At 48.7% G+C, this 14,787-nt stretch overlaps 1 protein-coding gene across 1 annotated transcript in view; it reads left to right on the top strand.

The window, feature by feature from the left end:
• The window catches only part of LOC117532038 (alcohol dehydrogenase 1-like), a 28,519-nt gene that overhangs the window by 11,670 nt on the left and 2,062 nt on the right, over positions 1-14,787 (top strand). The window contains exons 4-5 of the mRNA XM_034195261.1: positions 14,086-14,173; positions 14,386-14,605. Coding sequence (XP_034051152.1) covers positions 14,086-14,173; positions 14,386-14,605 — 308 coding nt within the window. The remainder of the gene's footprint in view (positions 1-14,085; positions 14,174-14,385; positions 14,606-14,787) is intronic.

Below are 14,787 nucleotides of genomic sequence, written 5' to 3'. Positions count from 1 at the left end.
ATAAACTTTGCACCGTACAAGTAATCATGGAATTTGTCCACAACTGCCCACTTTAGTGCCAAAAATTCCAGTTGGTGGACTGGGTAGTTGTGCTCTGAGTCTTTAAGCTTCCGACTTGCAAAAGCTACTGGCCTAAGTCCCTCAGAGTACTCCTGGTTCAGGACAGCACCAAGGCCATTCATACTGGCATCCACATGCAGGATATACGGTTTTGTTGGATCGGCAAAGGCCAACACTGGGGCATTCGTCAAACATTCACGGATTCTCTCAAAAGCATGCTGACAGGCTGGTGTCCACCGTTCTCCAAAGGGCTCTGATGCTTTTAAATAAACTTTGTTTTGGCCCATGCTCTTCTTGGATTTGGGATCTTTCCAAGTGGGTTCATAACCTTTGGTGAGCTCGGAGAGGGGACGGACAATGGCAGAGTAGTTTGCAATAAACCTGCGGTAATAACTGCAAAATCCAAGGAATGACCTGAGAGGTTTCAAGTGAGTAGGTACTTTCCAGTGCTTCACCACTTCCACCTTTTCTGGATCAGTGGCTATACCATTCATGGAGACAATGTGGCCAATGTACGTCACTTGAGGCTGACAGAACTGACATTTGTCAATGGAAACTTTCAAACCAATCTCCTCTAATCTGTCCAACACCTTAAGGAGACGCCGCTCATGCTCTTCAAGCGTTTTGCCAAAAACGATGATATCATCCAAGTACACAATGACTTCCAGGAGATGCATGTCACCAACAGCTTTCTCCATCAAGCGTTGAAATGTTGCTGGGGCTCCAGTAATTCCCTGCGGCATGCGTTCAAACTGATAGAACCCGAGGGGACAAATGAATGCTGTCTTTTCTTTGTCCTCTTCGGCCATCTGTATCTGGTAGTAGCCACTACGCAGATCTAATACAGAGAACCATTTACTGCCAGATAAGGAGTCCAAGGCATCCTCAATGCGTGGCATTGTGTACTGGTCTGGGGTAGTGCGGTTATTGAGTGTTCTGTAATCAATACAGATTCTTATAGTCCCATTCTTTTTCCGCACTACAACAATTGGGGAAGCATAGGGGCTACGTGACTCTGTTATAATTCCAGCGGCCAGCAATTGTTGTATGTGCCGCCTCACATCGTCAATGTCTGCTGGGGCTACTCTTCTCGATCTTTCCCTGAACGGTCTGTTGTCATGCAGACGTATGTGGTGTTCGACTCCTTTGGCCAAACCAACATCCCACTCATGTAGTGAGAAAACGTTCCGCTTCTCCGCCAATTTCTGCCTGAGCCGGCTCTTCCACTCCTCGGGGATAGGGGAATCTCCAAAATCGAAAAGACTTGGATCTACCGCATCAGTTACGTAGTCGGATGGGTGGATCGCTGTAACTGTGTCAACAGTATACATTTCAGCCACAACAGTTCCCACTGGTAGGAAAGTTGTCTTTTTGGTCTCATTCTGAATGAGCACAGTGAAACTGTTACTGTCTATATCAACATCGGGAAGCACCCCGGGGTGAACCATCACACCGGCTGGGAGTGGCTGGGCAGTGGGAGCGTCAATCAATACCAAGTCTTTAGAGGGGGCTACATGTCTGTCTAATTTGCATGTTGCGTAATACTTTGCACCGGGAGGGATGGACAGCGGTTCGGGTCCTTTCCATTTGATCTGGCCCAGAACCTCCTCCTTTTCCAGCCTGTCTTTAACTAGCTCCTCTTGTTCTCTGACTGGAGCATATACAGACTGAATTCTCATTGAGTGAACAGCATTCTTATTGCTTTCTGTCTTCACAATTTCCCATAAACGACGAAACAGAGATGTATTGGTGCCAACAAGCACAGGCGTTTGCTGCGGGTGGTTGGGCTCACGACAAATCAATGCGAGTACTTCTACTTTCCCCGACACGCCAGTGATCTCCTCAGCAAACTCCATCTCTACCACGACATAACCTTTATAAGGAAACTCAGTGTCGGAGAGACCCCAGAGTCCCAGTCCAGAGAAAGGGACGATTGGAACCTCTGTCAAGTGCTCGTTATACCATCTTTCGAAGATGATAGTTACATTGGACCCACTATCAATGAGAGCGTCACAAGATGCATCATTCACTTTGATGGTATGAATGAATGATGGGCCCACAAGACCCTCAGGTAGGTCAGTGTCATTTTCTGGGACTTCAACCTTGCGAACCCTAGCCACACATTGCTCTTCTGCAGTGGGATCTGGCTTCCCTTTGGTGAGATCAGGTGCTCTTCGCACCGAACGTATAAGCTTACTTATGACTTTCTGGGGGTTCTCCGTCTCAGTACATCTCGTAGCTATATGACCATTTTCCCCACACCTATAACAGAAATATTCATCGCAGTCTTTGGGAGGGGTTTCTTTGGGCGGCGCTGACTTGTAACTGGGGGCTGATTGGTTTTGGCCGGACTGTGTCCGGTGTTCTCGCTGGGGTCCCGAGGTGTATTTCACCGCCATTACACTCATTTGGTTCTCTAGTGCTTTCACTTGTTTTCTTAGTGACTGTAGTTCACCCTGGGTCTCAGTTTTCCGTTTCTTTTTTTCTCTCTGACTCTGGCAAGGCCAATCGGACAGAGACTGAGGTTGTGAGTGATTTCTTTCCTCCAGCATCTCTCTCAACTCTTTAATCTGGGCTCGTAGTTCATCCTTAGAGACCGGGTCAGGTTCTTTCTCCTTTTCCATGTGTATGGTACGTACACGCTGATGGCGCGTAGGTGTAGTTTGACTTTGTCTAACTGACTGGCGATTTTCCTCTTCAATCACCTCTCGCAGCAGATTCAAAAATGTAGGGGGGTTATCTCTCCGCTCCCGTATTTTCAATTGAAGCAGCATGAGGTCTGAAATGGATCCTTTTATGAGCTGCTCTACTCGGGCTTTGTTAGCATCACTAGCAGATAACCCACCTCTCTGCACCACTTTGACAAGGGACCTCTCCAATCTTCGCAGGAAATCAGACATGCACTCACCAGGCTGTTGGTGGAGAGCCCTGAATAACAAATAGAGTTCCTCTCCTGACTCTGCTGTACCAAAAATGCTATCTATGGCCTCTATGTAGTCATGGGGACTAGCATCAGGTTGAGTCATACGCACTGCTTGAATGATCTCCATAGCGGGCCCTTTGAGACTTTCCAGTATTCGCCTTCGTTTCTCTTTATTAGAGCATTCACCTTCATCTACTAGAAGTGAGGCTTGCTCCAACCAGCTGTCTAGTGACTCTTCTCCAATAGGGGTGGGACTGATACCAGAAAATGTCCTTAAACGTCTGTAAGAGTGGTTGTCGGGCGGTTTGTTCGTTCTGACCATTATATCACCAACTGCACGGATGATGGCCTCAGGATTACTGTTCTCTTCTCTAACAGTGCTCAAACCCTGGATATCTTCTAAGGTTTTCCCTTCCTTCTGTAAAAATGCACGTAGCTTTTCTTCAAACTCATCCAACTGGGGCTCAGTATAATACACTGCTTTCCATCCACTTCCACCACTTATCGGCGTTATCTCTGGGGGAATCTTGGTGGGGTCTACCACTTCACGACATTCACATAACACCATTACAGACTGTAATGACGGGTTAAAATTTTTGCCCCTAACTACAACTTTTCCCAGGGCTTTGATAGTCTCTGCTGTTTCTTTTATCTCTTCTTTTGTTACACCTTCAGGCACTCCATATAACAGGAGGGCATGTCTTATGTCTACTGATTCTCCTTTACACCAATTAACCAACTCACTTTGGGATGGACTGCTCATTTGATTTGCCATCATTGCTATGGTTACTGTTCTTGCATCACGTTATAACTGTACTATCCTTGAAGTTGTTGGGTCCAGCTACTTTTGACAGAGAAATACTTTAATTTATTCTAATGAATCCCAGCGGTGCCTCCATTTATGTAACCCTTGTCCCACGTAGCTGTAGTTATGGGATCGGGCCTGAGTTCGTTAATTAAACCGTTTTACGTTTTATTACCCTGTAAGATACCTCCCTTTAACTTTCACTAAATCTTGAACTCCAAATTTTTCTACAACATTAATAAGGACACTGTACCACAGTACTTTGAATACAAAACCCTTGTACAGGCAATTTATTTACATCCTTTGAAGGGACAAAACAATAATTTGGTTAAAGTAAAATTAGCATAAACAAAAATAAACATGTTATAACCAAAAACTGTGTAAGTTGAATGGAGGTTTCTGTGTTCCAAGTTTTTTTTTCTCGTTAGTAACCCACAACAAAACAAAACAACTTTTACCCTTTATATGAAAGGACATTTACTTCCGGGTCTTAACCTACTACAATATACAATGACCTGTCTTTCTTTAAAACCAAGGAAACGAAAATTACTCTTTAACCTGGTTTAGCACCATAAGACATGAAAGAAAAAAAACTCAATAACCTCCTATCCTCAGGGTACCCACACACACACACACTCTCCTTACTCAAAAGTTGCAGGCCTGAGCTGAAGCTAGGGTGCGATGGAGCCTAAAACTTTTTTGGCCACTTCACCCTGACCCAAGCAGAGCAAAAAAAAAACGCACGTGCAGTTCAGTGGATTTACTTAATACTCACGAATCCCGAATGAATTTATAGGGAAGCTAACAGTCACCAAGGCAATGGCAGTAAGAGCAAAGCATCGAGTTCCAGGAACCACCGGAGCTGTCGGGACCTCAGGAACCACCAGGAAGGAGGAACACGAAACAGCACCAGGACAAACAGCAGAGTCCATCCACTGGGAAGACTGGGACAACCGCTCCAAACCTCTCTCTCCACGTCTCCTTTAAGCAAATTAACTCAGCTGAGTCACAATACCAACACTTATTTCGTGATGAAATACGTGAACTCTGTTTCAACTAGCAAGCATTTCAATACTACCGGAACAGTATGGTATCAAGGCACATGTTCATGGTATGCTACGCTAATTAGCAGACCGCTAACCAACACCACACATGAATTATCACTATAACTGTTCGTTACAACACAGAACGAATGGCACACGGTTTTTCTTTACCTTTAAGTTACAAACAAGTTATTATCAGGCCCACGAATAGTCGACCGTGCAGATAAAACCTGAAGCACGCTCTGTTACACCGATTGACTCTTTTCCTCTCACCCTCAGGACTTCTGGCAAACTACACTCTGGCTCACGTCACTTGTTCTGCCCCCTTTTTCCAGGAAACATCTTGGGATTGGCTGTTACTTCAGTAAAATCCAATAGCAATACTTAAAACAAACTGACTGACATTAAATTGTTAACAGGTTAGATTGCACAGACTTTTTGCTCAAACAAACTCATATTCTCCTAAGTTCGTGATTTTAAAGGACCATGGCACATTTTAGAAATGTGTAGCTTAACTTTTAAACAGTACATATGTCATTTATTCAAATGTATCTAATGCACCTTCTAACCAGTTTTAATATCATGAACTTTTGGTGTATCCTACAACTATTTACATATGTTACTGATTTTATATACTGTAGTCAGTGACTTTAGACAGGGCTACAGCTGTCTTTTTGTTTATTTGTTCCACTAGTCATCCCAGGTTCTTTGGTCAGTTCCACGAAATTTGATATATGCTCAACCCCAGAACTGCCCTTAAAGACTTTATTTAAACAAAGGTCAATGTCATTGGAGTCAAAGAAGAAAATTAAAGTTTTCACTCTGATTTACACCAAACTTGGCAAAAATATAGAGGTGGATCCCAGAATTACCCTGGTAAGGGCAACCAGAGGTCAGTTATATCATTATGGACATTACTGATGATACCAGTCACCCTCTGCACACTGTAATCAGCAACCAGAGGAGCCTCTTCAGCCACAGACTGCTCCTTCCCAAGTGCAGGACCAACAGACTGAAAAACTCCTTTGTCCCTCTGTCAGATCCCATTATTATTTTTTAGATACACGCGGCACACGCTCACCCTCCGATGAATGTGTTTGTGTACTAAAAACCAGCTCTCCGTCTCTGGGTATTACCCGGCAGGGCTGCACAAAGGCTGTTCAAGCTGGTGGCGAGGAGATTCGTCTAGCCGCTCACTGCCTCCATCCGGACGTCCACCCCGCTGACGCTGATCTCGCACCCCGGTCGAATAGCCTTCTCTGGAACCAGGATACGAGCCGGCCACGCCCGTTAACGGCAGCTCTCCTTTTATGGATCAGGGCTCTTGGAATGTTGCTAGATTTTGAATTTAGTGACTCGTACAGCGAGCCCCCAGGATGCGTTAATTTCATTAAAAACCAGACTAACCTTTTAGAACACTTTTTGATGTTATACACCCAATAAACTTTAACTTTTACACCTTAAGAAGAATCAATAAATCGAATGTCCGATTCTTAACACTTTAACTGCATGCTTGGAAATTTATTGCAGGTTTTGCAAGTGCCGACAACATAATCAAAATAGGTTATATGATGATAATTTCACAACAGAAATTCAAATATAATCAGAATAATGATTGGCAGAGATTTTTGTTTTTGATTCAATAATGCTGTCTGATCTCACTCTGACTGGACTGGATTAACTTATTAACAATTTTTCTAGGAGTGAGGGAAGGAGGTTTTTGATGTTAAAATCCCCAGTTCGATGAACTTGATTTCCTCTTCATCATGTTGTGTGGGCCGCTGAAGAGGAGGTACTGCTGGCCCACCACCACCAGAGGGCGCCCTGTCTGGAGTGCGGGCTCCAGGCACCAGAGGGCGCTGCCGCCTCACAGGAGCAGCCAGGGTGACAGCTGTCACGCATCACCTGCAACAGCTGTTACCAATCATCTGATCGGCAGGGGTATATCAGCAGGACGACGTCTCCACCTCTTTGCCGAGATATCGTTCTACCTGGAAGGTAATATTCTCAGCTGACTGCTTGACTGTAACCTTTTGTGATTTTTGTGAGTGACAGCAGACTTTTTCTCCAATGAGAGGTGGAGGTAGCTTCCCTGCCGTGCAGGTTGCTGGGTGCAAACGCGCCCACGTTTAATTGTGTTCTTGTTCCTCGCCAGCAGTACCAGGTCCGACACGCGGAGGCAGTGGCCACCTGGGAGTTCGGGACTTGGCGGCTCCAGTATTCCCGGGGTCTGGTGGCGGAGGAAATCGTGTGGTTCCGGTTCTGCTTTGGACAGGCATCTCCTATCTTCGAGCCTGCCCACACGACACCTTTGTGAATTGACTCTGGTCTATTGTTGTAATCTGTTGTATTTGTTGTGCACATTCACAACAGTAAAGTGTTGTTATTTGACCTGCTCCATTGTCCGTTCATTTGCGCCCCCTGTTGTGGGTCCGTGTACCTACACTTTCCCAACAGGATATCTCGGCCAGCGTCATGGACTCCGAGGGGCATCAACCGGCTGTTGAACGGCCAATGGAAGAACAGGGCGCACAGGCGTCCGCAAGAGGAATGATCGGCGAGTTGCAGCGGATCCTCACCGTTTTCACGGCTCGGTTGGATTTAATGACAGAGCAGAACGTCCTCCTTAACCGCAGGGTGGAGGCTCTCGCCGCGCAGGTGGAAGCGCGCCCCCAGGGCGCTGCTGCGGCTCCCCCTCCTGTCGATCCTGTGCATAACAGTGACGTTCCACAGGTCGTTCAACGACCCCTCCCACCTTCCCCGGAAGCATACATAAGCCCTCCAGAGCCGTACGGAGGTTGTGTGGAGACATGCGCGGACTTTCTTATGCAGTGTTCGCTCGTCTTCGCACAACGACCCGTCATGTACGCGACTGATGCTAGCAAAATAGCTTAAGTGATTAATCTGCTTCGCGGCAAGGCACGCGCTTGGGCTACAGCGCTCTGGGAGCAAAATTCACGGCTCCTTCTGACATATGATGGGTTTGTGAGGGAGTTCAGAACAGTGTTCGATCACCCAAATAGAGGAGAGACCGCTTCAGCCATGCTGCTGTCAATGAGACAGGGGCGCCGGAGCGCAGCTGCTTATGCAGTCGGCTTCCGCATCGCGGCTGCGAGGTCCAGCTGGAATAGCACTGCCCTCCGCGCCGCCTTCGTAAACGGACTATCGTTGGTCCTGAAGGAGCACCTGGTGGCTAAGGACGAACCGCGGGATTTGGACGGGCTTATTGATCTCGTTATACGATTAGACAATCGGTTAGAGGAACGCCGTCGGGAGCGAGGCGAAGGACGTGACCGGATACGCGCCGCCCCTCTCCCTTCCGGGTTCGAAAAGGGGCCGCCCTCCCCACGCTCCACAGCCGCAGCGCTTTGTGGGGCAACAGCTCCCCCTGTTGACGTTGTTAGGGAAACGCACAGGGCCAAAATGGGGAGGCTGATCCGTGGAGAGTGTTTTCTCTGCAGCTCAACAGAGCACACACAGAGAGACTGCCCCAAACGGCCAAAACGTCAACACTCGCCCTTAGAGACTGGGCTAAGGGGGGGTCAAGACATTCAAGTGAGACACACACAAATTGCCACACGACTCCCAGTCACAATCCTGAGCGGGGATTTAACCCTTCAAGCCCGAGCACTGGTGGACACGGGGTCAGAAGGGAATCTGCTAGACAGCGGATGGGCTCCCTCTGGTGGCGCTTCCTTCGCCATTGCAGGTGCGGGCACTAGATGGCACCCTCCTCCCTTTACTCACACACAAGACACAACCAGTAACTCTGGTGGTGTCAGGAAACCACCGGGAGGAGATTGAGTTTTTTGTAACTCCTTCTACCTCCCGCGTGATTTTGGGCATCTCATGGATGTTAAAGCACAATCCCCGGATCGATTGGCCGTCTGGGGTGGTGGTTCAGTGGAGCGAAACCTGCCATCGGGTGTGTTTAGGATCCTCGGTTCCTCCCGGTTCCCAGGCTAAGGAGGAGGTCAAAGTCCCTCCCAATCTGACGGCAGTGCCGGTTGAGTACCACGATCTTGCTGACGTCTTCAGCAAGGATCTGGCACTCACCCTTCCCCCGCACCGTCCGTACGATTGTGCCATTGATTTGGTTCCAGGCGCTGAGTTCCCGTCCAGCAGGCTGTACAACCTCTCATGACCTGAGCGCGAATCAATGGAGACCTACATCCGGGACTCATTAGCTGCCGGGCTGATCCGGAACTCCACCTCCCCGATGGGGGCAGGTTTCTTTTTTGTGGGCAAGAAAGATGGCGGACTTCGTCCATGTATTGATTACAGGGGGCTGAATGAGATTACGGTTCGCAACTGATACCCGTTGCCATTATTAGATTCCGTGTTCACCCCCCTGCATGGAGCCAAAATCTTTACTAAGCTGGATCTTAGAAATGCGTATCACCTGGTTCGGATCCGGAAGGGAGACGAATGGAAGACGGCATTCAACACCCCATTAGGTCACTTTGAGTACCTGGTCATGCCGTTCGGCCTCACAAACGCCCCCGCGACGTTCCAAGCATTAGTTAATGATGTCTTGCGGGATTTCCTGCACCGATTCATCTTCGTATATCTAGACGATATACTCATCTTTTCCCCGGATCCTGAGACTCATGTCCGGCATGTACGTCAGGTCCTGCAGCGGTTGTTGGAGAACCGGCTGTTTGTGAAGGGCGAGAAGTGTGAGTTTCACCGCACATCTTTGTCCTTCCTGGGGTTTATCATCTCCCCCAACTCCGTCGCTCCTGATCCGGCCAAGGTTGCGGCGGTGAGAGACTGGCCCCAACCCACTAGCCGTAGGAAGCTGCAACAGTTCCTCGGCTTTGCAAATTTCTACAGGAGGTTCATTAAGGGCTACAGTCAGGTAGTTAGCCCCCTGACAGCCCTGACCTCACCAAAAGTCCCCTTCACCTGGTCGGATCGTTGCGATGCCGCGTTCAAGGAGTTGAAACGGCGCTTCTCGTCTGCACCCGTTCTGGTGCAGCCCGATCCTAGTCGCCAGTTAGTGGTTGAAGTGGACGCCTCGGACTCAGGGATAGGAGCTGTGCTTTCCCAGAGCGGGAAGACCGATAAGGTCCTTCACCCGTGTGCCTATTTTTCCCGCAGGTTGACCCCAGCCGAACGGAACTATGACGTCGGCAATCGAGAACTCCTTGCGGTGAAAGAGGCTCTTGAAGAGTAGAGACATCTGTTGGAGGGAACGTCCGTGCCATTCACGGTTTTCACTGACCACCGGAACCTGGAGTATTTCAGGACCGCCAAGCGGCTGAACCCCAGGCAAGCCCGCTGGTCACTGTTCTTCGGCCGTTTTGACTTCCGGATCACCTACCGTCCCGGGACCAAAAACCAGAGATCGGATGCCTTGTCCCGGGTACATGAAGATGAAGTCAAAACGGAGTTGTCGGATCCACCGGAACCCATCATCCCGGAGTCCACTATCGTGGCCACCCTCACCTGGGACGTAGAGAGAACCGTCCGGGAGGCCCTGGCACGAAGCCCGGACCCCGGAACTGGGCCGAAGAACAGACTCTACGTCCCACCAGAAGCTAGGGCTGCAGTCCTGGACTTCTGTCACGGCTCTAAGCTCTCCTGTCATCCAGGGGTGCGAAGAACCGTGGCAGTTGTCCGGCAGCGCTTCTGGTGGGCGTCCCTAGAGGCCGACGTCCGGGATTATATCCAGGCCTGCACCACCTGCGCCAGGGGCAAGGCTGACCATCGCAGGGCTTCGGGACTGCTCCAGCCGCTGCCCGTGCCCCATCGCCCCTGGTCCCACATCGGCCTGGATTTTGTCACGGGCCTCCCGCCGTCCCAGGGCAACACCACCATCCTCACGATAGTGGACCGATTCTCCAAGGCGGCCCACTTCGTGGCCCTCCCGAAGCTCCCGACGGCCCAGGAGACAGCGGACCTCCTGGTCCACCATGTCGTCCGGCTGCATGGGATCCCAACAGACATCGTCTCCGATCGCGGTCCCCAGTTCTCCTCGCACGTCTGGAGGAGCTTCTGCCGGGAACTGGGGGCCACGGTGAGTCTCTCATCCGGGTATCATCCCCAGACCAACGGGCAAGCAGAACGGGCCAATCAGGAGATGGAGCAGGCCCTGCATTGCGTGACAGCCGCGCACCCGGCGGCCTGGAGTACCCATCTGGCCTGGATCGAGTATGCCCATAACAGCCAGGTGTCGTCAGCCACCGGCCTCTCCCCTTTCGAGGTATGTCTGGGGTACCAACCTCCTCTGTTTCCGGTGGTTGAGGGAGAGGTCAGTGTGCCCTCGGTCCAGGCCCACCTACGGAAGTGCCGTCGGGTGTGGCGTGCCGCCCGTTCTGCCTTGCTGAGGGCCCGGATGAGGACGAAGGCCCATGCAGACCGTCGGCGGACCCCGGCCCCTACGTACCGGCCAGGGCAGGCAGTGTGGTTGTCTACTAAGGACATACCCCTTCAAGTGGACTCCCCTAAGCTGCAGGACCGGTATATCGGTCCGTTTAAAATCATCAAGGTACTCAGTCCAGCCGCAGTGAGGCCGGAAGCCTCACTGCGGATCCATCCTGTTTTCCACGTGTCCCGGATCAAGCCCCATCACACCTCACCCCTCTGTACTCCCGGTCCGGCACCACCTCCTGCCCGGATCATCGATGGCGAGCCGGCTTGGACTGTGCGCTGGCTCTTAGATGTCCGTAGGATGGGCCGGGGCTTCCAGTATTTGGTGGACTGGGAGGGGTACGGACCTGAAGAACGCTCCTGGGTGAAGAAGAGCTTCATCCTGGACCCGGCCCTCCTGGCCGATTTCTACCGCCGCCACCCGGACAAGCCCGGTCGGGCGCCAGGAGGTGCCCGTTGAGGGGGGGGTCCTGTTGTGTGGGCCGCTGAAGAGGAGGTACTGCTGGCCCACCACCACCAGAGGGCGCCCTGTCTGGAGTGTGGGCTCCAGGCACCAGAGGGCGCTGCCGCCTCACAGGAGCAGCCAGGGTGACAGCTGTCACGCATCACCTGCAACAGCTGTTACCAATCATCTGATCGGCAGGGGTATATCAGCAGGACGACATCTCCACCTCTTTGCCGAGATATCGTTCTACCTGGAAGGTAATATTCTCAGCTGACTGCTTGACAGTAACCTTTTGTGATTTTTGTGAGTGACAGCAGACTTTTTCTCCAACGAGAGGTGGAGGTAGCTTCCCTGCCGTGCAGGTTGCTGGGTGCAAACGTGCCCACGTTTAATTGTGTTCTTGTTCCTCGCCAGCAGTACCAGGCCCGACACGCGGAGGCAGTGGCCACCTGGGAGTTCGGGACTTGGCGGCTCCAGTATTCCCGGGGTCTGGTGGCGGAGGAAATCGTGTGGTTCCGGTTCTGCTTTGGACAGGCATCTCCTATCTTCGAGCCTGCCCACACGACACCTTTGTGAATTGACTCTGGTCTATTGTTGTAATCTGTTGTATTTGTTGTGCACATTCACAACAGTAAAGTGTTGTTATTTGACCTGCTCCATTGTCCGTTCATTTGCGCCCCCTGTTGTGGGTCCGTGTACCTACACTTTCCCAACACATCAGCTATTAGTTGTTAGCTGACCACGATCCTTGTGTGATGTTGTAATCCTTCAGGAAATTAATCCACATAAGAGTTTATTCCTTCTTCAGTCAACCAAAAGTTGATCTAATCCATTCTGGTATGATGTGATGTTCCTTGAGAGAGAAAACGTTGAAACTTCCTCACTCAGACTTAAGGCCAGTGATTATTCTCCAGTGCTCTGCTACTCCGTGACTGGACGGCCTGAGTGGGAGTTGAAAACTCTCTCAAATGATCTCTTATGGCTCCAATCCTCTCACTCCACGATTCCAATTGCTGCTCACAAGATGGTCAAGTCTTGTGATCTCCTCGTAGCAGGGGAGAAGTGACAACAGCACCTCTCTCTGGATGAATAACCCCGTTTCCTGGTGTTTTACAGTTTATATATGAGCTTGATTCTTTGTATTTAGATGATCTTGGTTACCATGGGGACGCTGGTGACTCAAAACCTCCTCCCTTCTCCGTCCCTTACTGGAAGCCATCTGCGGCCCTTTGCCAGTAACTTATTTCTCAAGTTCCTCTTTCCTGTTAACACTTCAGCTTTTCTGAGAATTCATTCTTTTTAAATCATGTCTTTAGAATCACATCAATCATATTCAATCACTTCATTACAACTCTCTTTCACAGAAAAACAATTCATATGATCATATACAACATTTTCATTCCTTATTATTCATTTTCATATTTTACCACATCTTAGTTGTTTATCATCAGCTTCTCTTGCTCCGCTTGCGACATCACTAACTTCCTCTTTTCTCTCTGCACTCTTTATCAAACCAACTTCTTCACTTCCTCTTCTGACTCTGCACTGAAAAACAACTTCTTCAATCATTCATTTCACTTATTTGTAACATACTTTTTCTAATCAACTCTTACTTTTATTACATTAATAGTTCATTTAATCATACTTGTTATGTTAGAATCATTCTTAGATATTACTTTTAACACATTAATACTTCATTTGATCATACTTTGTCATTTTAGAATCATCTTAGACATATTCCATCATCTTCACCACTGAGTTCATTCCATGGGCCTCCCCATCTGCAATGGAAAAGTCCGGTATGACCTCACTTACTCCGGGAAAGTACCGAACACTGTCCACTTTAATCCAACAGCATGTATATTAATCCAATGGCACGTACTATATTCCAAGATGAAAACAAGCTGAAAGCAAGCTTAAAGTCATCTTTCTTGACACCTCAGACCATCAGACTGTACAACTCACTCAGGGAGAGGAGTAACAGGAAGACAGAGGATGGGAAGGAGATGAGCAGCAGTAGCCAGGAAACCAGTATTGATCAGTATGTCTGGTATTTATATTTGTGTATTTAGATTTTTATTTGCAAACTGTTTTTTATACTTTCACTTTTTTATACTCTGTGTGCTTCTTACCTTGTGTGCTGCTATACAGTGCTGCTGGAATCTCAATTTCGCTGAGGGAATCTTCCCAAGGGATCAGTAAAGTTCTATCTAATCTAATATATCAGTAATGGTCAAGGTCATTGGGCTCAAATGTCAGATTGCCGTACCCCTTGCTGTGTCCATGCATTTGGGTACCATTACTGTTGTTGGTAAATTAAAGTCTGTCTGTGTCATTCAATCTATTTTAGTCATACAGACCTATTAGCTTAACCTCACATTGTCTTAAATTCAGCGTCTGTCATTCAAATGGCATAATTTATATTGTCTTGCAGGAGACAAGGTGATTCCTCTTTTTGTTGCTCAGTGCCGCGAATGTCGCTTTTGCAAGAATCCGAACAGCAACCACTGTGTGAGAACACGGTGAGCTCACCAAAAATGGTTTTATTGCTTTAAATATGTTTGTTTATATGCAAAGGTTGGAATTTGAGGGGAAATCATCATAAAGACACTTCTTGGTTGATATGGACATACGAAGATGTTCATGTCTTTTAGATCTTCAGCAATTAAGGATGACAATACAGCAACTGTTCTTTTTCCAGGACGTTTTCACATTAACAAATCTTCTTTTGAAGGACAAGTGATCGCTACGATATCAAGTCCGACATAGTAAGTAGGATGGCTTGTAAAGGACAGAAGGTGTTGCAGTTTGCAGGAACCAGCACCTTCTCTGAGTACACCGTGACGAACCAGATCTCTGTGGCTAAGATCGACCCTACAGCCCCTCTGGACAAAGTCTGTCTCCTCGGCTGTGGAGTCTGCACAGGATACGGAGCGGCAGTAAACACTGCAAAGGTGTGTGAGCATGTCCCCAAATGCCGCCATTTCAACCTGGTCTCATGGCAAGTCATGATTCAGCAGCATTAATCTGTTGGTTCGTGATATTGTGACGAAAAACGCCTCATTTTCGTCATGGCAGCACGAATTCATTCTAATTCATTCTGTGATGGCTGCATGAAATTAAAAGTGAAGCGGGG

Source organism: Thalassophryne amazonica, chromosome 19 (assembly GCF_902500255.1).
Source record: "Thalassophryne amazonica chromosome 19, fThaAma1.1, whole genome shotgun sequence".
NCBI lineage: Eukaryota > Metazoa > Chordata > Actinopteri > Batrachoidiformes > Batrachoididae > Thalassophryne > Thalassophryne amazonica.
Note: the sequence above shows the minus strand (reverse complement) of the source record. Positions and strands in the feature narration are given on the sequence as shown.